Below are 4,266 nucleotides of genomic sequence, written 5' to 3' on the forward strand. Positions count from 1 at the left end.
ACAATTGCAGTATTTCCATTAAATAAGAAACACATCTAAATCACACATGAATATGTTTGCTCACACAAAAAGTCACTAAAAACATGCTTCGCCATAATACTCCAACTAACTACTTCCTGTTTTCTTCATAGTTTGGGCCAACAGCAACATGATGTTCATGATCATGTGACTTATGTGTTGTGAAAAAAGTGTTTCCATTGCAGTTTTGCAGAATAAACCAATTTCAATATGGCCAAAAAATCACCTCACTCTGGTGCCAAAACTTTTTATCGAGAGTTTTTTCGAAACTAGTTTGTTTTGATTAAGAAAATTTATTTTCAAAATGTCAAATTGTGTGATTATGTGGTCAATGGAGAAGCAGCTAGTGAGTTAGGAGCCAGAGGACAAAGAGACAGAAAAGGGCATTGCAGCAAAAACATGTTGAAATAGGAGACAAGATGAACAGAGAGAGGACAAACAGGCAGAAAAACAAGACGGCTCATGTTTGAAAATGTACATTTTGGTGCACATAACCAGAACCACAGAAAGCCTGGGGGAAGGCCTGCAACTAGAATGAGAAAGAGCAGTTCTTTATTTTTTTTTAAATCAGAATTTATGGATGCACCAGGAGAAAACTGGGGAGGATACAGAACTTCACAGGAAGCAAGGAGAAAAACACGAACCATGCAAACACATCTCCTCTTTCTCTTCTGTGGGATTTTTAATCAAACATTCGCACCGAACTGCATACAAAAAGCTACACATACTATTACTGCCCCCGATTATGTGAAAACACAAGCCGCCTCTATGTAGCTGCACAGGCAGAATACATGGAGATTTGCAAGCGGAGAGTCTGAGGAGGTGCATACTGATATTTCAGGCGTTGTCTTTTGCTTCCTTAAAGATTGCAGTTTTGCAGCGATTATTTAATGATGGCCTAAAACAGACGGGCCTTCTTCTTCATGTCGTTCCTCTTCCACAGGGCCATCCGGTCAAACTGTTCCAGTGTCATTCCAAAAACCTGCTGAAACTCGTCTGGAGATAAATGTCTCTGGAAATGGAGGACAGGTTGGAGAGATTTTTACTTGACGGTAAACACAACCGACTTAACACAATGCTTGAAAGCTATATTACTCAAAAGAAAAACACCGCTTCATATTCTCAAACTCCTTGTTCTCATTAGAGCTAAATGCTCAGCTCCCAGAATTAACAGCAAAGTATTGGAAGAACTGATCAAGTCTACCATTTTTTCTACATATAATGGTATCATTTATTCAGCATAATTCAACTGAAAACCCAACAAATTGGTTCAAAAGAAAGAAAGATAAAAGGCAAAAGCAGGGTGTGCCCACCATTAAACTAAGCATCAAAACAGATTCCATAGAAATCTGTTGTTCACAGCTAATCTGCCAATAGCAGAGCAAATTTTTGATTTAGCTCATTAGTGTTTTTACTGATTTTAAAAACTTTTAATGCACTTTTTCTTCCCCTAAAAATGTTTATCCACATAAATTCTAGAGGGCTAATTTACTTGTTTATTCTATAAACTATGGTGGCCCTGAAGTACAAAACCCCAATTAACTAAGCACAACATAATTAAGAAAACACAATGACTTCAATTAAGCACAATTACAAAATAAGAAAATTGCCTTATTTTGTAGTTGGCATTTTGCACAGTTGAATGGTTGGCATGGAGATTAAATGATTTCCAACAACATGCATGAAAGAATCAAGGAAACACTCAAGGCAGTTTTTGATGAAGGAATAACATTATAACATGATGTAAAGCTAAAAAAACAAAATTTATTTTACATAATTCTGCACCTTTTATGTAACTGATCATACTGAAGCTCATCTCATTTTGTTTTCATCCATCTAAGTTGTATCTTAACATAGACTAAATCTTCAAAGGACTGTCTTAGGTCATTCCAAACAGCTGACCAGTCTTTTCTACTGCAATTTGAATCATTTCACAGCCATGTTTTAACATTTTCTCCAGGTTAACAGGCCGTGGAAAGAAGGAGGGGGCTGGAACTACAGAGCAGGGAGGAAAAGATGAGGGCTCACCTCCAGTCTGGTGCGATCTACATCTCTGGGAAGCTTCACTTTCACTTTATGTGTCACTGCTAGTATTTCATAGGGGTAGATCTGGAATAGAAAAAGGGTTGAGAGAGATTTGTCAGTGAGTAGTATTAGGAAACTTATGTATCAGCTAATTTAATCATAAAGCGAGAATATCCCTTACCTTGTAATCTAAACAGGAGAGAAGGGAGAGAAACATATATTAAATGACAGATTATGATGCTAGAGTACTGAGAACTCTCCTTGGCAGATACACTAAAGACTGTATGCATATACACATGAAAGCAGAACATCACCTCTCCATGATCTCACTTTAGGTCACCAGAGTTCAGAGCAGTGATGGCATAGTTACTTTGAAAAAGTAACTTTGATCAGATTACTGATTACTCATTAAAAAAGTAACTAATTAGATTACTAATTACTTGATTTGGAAAGTAACTAAGTTGCATTTAAAGTAACTTTTTAAATTACTTTCAGCAGCTGCTAACAACGCTCTGCCACCTGTGAAAATTGCATTGATCTTTGCCAATACTTAATTGTAAGTTATTTTAAAATTGTAACATCAACAATGTGTCCCCACATAAGGTTGAACTGAAGGGGAGATTATTTAATGGTTTCAATAGTACAAAAAAACTTTAGTAATTTGTGCATGTTTTTGTGTGTTCCACTATTCTCCACTAAACTCTAAATAGGATTTTAGACCTCCCACCCCTCCCTGCCCCAGCCTCCAGGTTCTGCGTTACGGCCCTGTGTTTGCTGTCACAGCGCAGCGCACAGAGCTCCTCCTGTGGCTCCACAACTCAGACGGCTCCTGCACAGATTTGTGACATTTATCCTAATATTAATAATTATAATGGCGTTTAGTTGCACAACTTTATGAACACGTTCATTCATGTCTGCTTTCATGTTTATTGCACTGTTCATAATAGTCTCGATGTTTGCAGTTTGTTGTAGCGCAACCCATTCACAGCAAATATATTAACTTGACTTTACGAAAAACAAAGCAGGACGGATCATCCAGGAAATGATGGACAGGGAGAGTCTGACTTTAGTGACTAATTAGAGGTCAGACAAATTCTGGGGTTTATGTCTGTTTATTTCCAAGCCCAAATAAGCAACTTCACGTTCAAAAACAGCCCAAAAGCGCAGCTCATTAAATTTGTTAGCAACTTTAGAAAAAACCAAGCCCGAAGCCACTTATAATAATCGGACTTGGTGACTGAAAGTCAAATTAGTTCCTATTTTTCCAGCAACAAAATGCACATCTCTCTCTTCCCTCCATTGTTTATGTTTCTGTCGCTGCTGATACTGTTGCATAGAAACGGCGATCACTCCCCAAGACACGCAGAGGAACTACAATTAAATTACAAAAGAAAATAGTAACGCAAAGTGTTTTCGATAAGTAACTGTAATCTGACTACTGGATTTGAAATAGCAACGCGTTAGATTACTTGTTACTGAGAAAAGTGGTCCTGGTAGAGAGGGTCTCTACGCTAATGGAATCAAAGATTCATAATTATTGGAAAGCAGATATGGTGGTTTGTATGTTAATCCATGAAACCTGATATAGCTGATGGTATAACAGAGTCTCACAGGTAAAGTATCATGTCCCTTGAACTTTTCAACATTTTGTTCTGATATAGAAACAAACCTTTGTGTATTTTATTGGGATTTATGTGACAAACAACACATAGTGCAGAATTGTCAGGTGGAAGGAGAAAGAGACAGTTGTCTGTTCTGAAAAGAAAAATGTGAAAAGTGTTTATTTGTAATGAATCAATACTTTTCAGAATGTCTTTTGACTGAAGGTCTTTTGGGGGTTGTCTCTGCTTTGAACAAACCCCAACAATTTTATAATGTGCTCCTCACAACTCTTTTTATCAGAATAGTCTTATCATAAGATTAGCTAGCTACAGTGTCATAAACAGCAGGAGATAGGTTTTTGATCCTCAAGACTAAGTGTTACTTTCCCGACCCAGCATTTATCAGGATTGAAGCTGTCCTGGGTGAGCTGTGGTGGCACAGGGGTTAAGCACGAACCATGTATGGAGGACTTAGTCCTCGACGCAGCCATCGCAGGTTCGATTCCTGGCCTGGCGACCTTTGCTGCATGTCTTTCCCCGTCTCTCATTACCAATTTTCCTGTCAATTAACTATCAAATAAAGGCCCCTAGATCCAATAAAACCTTTAAAAAAAAAAAAAAA

The 4,266-nt window shown here is 37.7% G+C and overlaps 1 protein-coding gene across 8 annotated transcripts in view; it reads right to left on the bottom strand.

Moving 5' to 3' along the window:
• Positions 1-872: 872 nt before the first annotated feature.
• The window catches only part of LOC106934633 (actin-binding LIM protein 2-like), a 68,617-nt gene continuing 65,223 nt past the window's right edge, over positions 873-4,266 (bottom strand). For all 8 annotated transcript variants that reach the window (XM_015014655.1, XM_015014653.1, XM_015014654.1 and 5 more), the window contains 3 exons: positions 2,225-2,232; positions 2,047-2,127; positions 873-1,030 (listed from right to left, as the gene is read on the bottom strand). In XM_015014655.1, coding sequence (XP_014870141.1) covers positions 917-1,030; positions 2,047-2,127; positions 2,225-2,232 — 203 coding nt within the window. In that variant the 3' untranslated portion in view covers positions 873-916. The remainder of the gene's footprint in view (positions 1,031-2,046; positions 2,128-2,224; positions 2,233-4,266) is intronic.

This window comes from Poecilia latipinna, unplaced genomic scaffold (assembly GCF_001443285.1).
Source record: "Poecilia latipinna isolate Pla-1442-1.1 unplaced genomic scaffold, P_latipinna-1.0 Scaffold1837, whole genome shotgun sequence".
In the NCBI taxonomy this organism is placed as follows: Eukaryota; Metazoa; Chordata; class Actinopteri; order Cyprinodontiformes; family Poeciliidae; genus Poecilia; species Poecilia latipinna.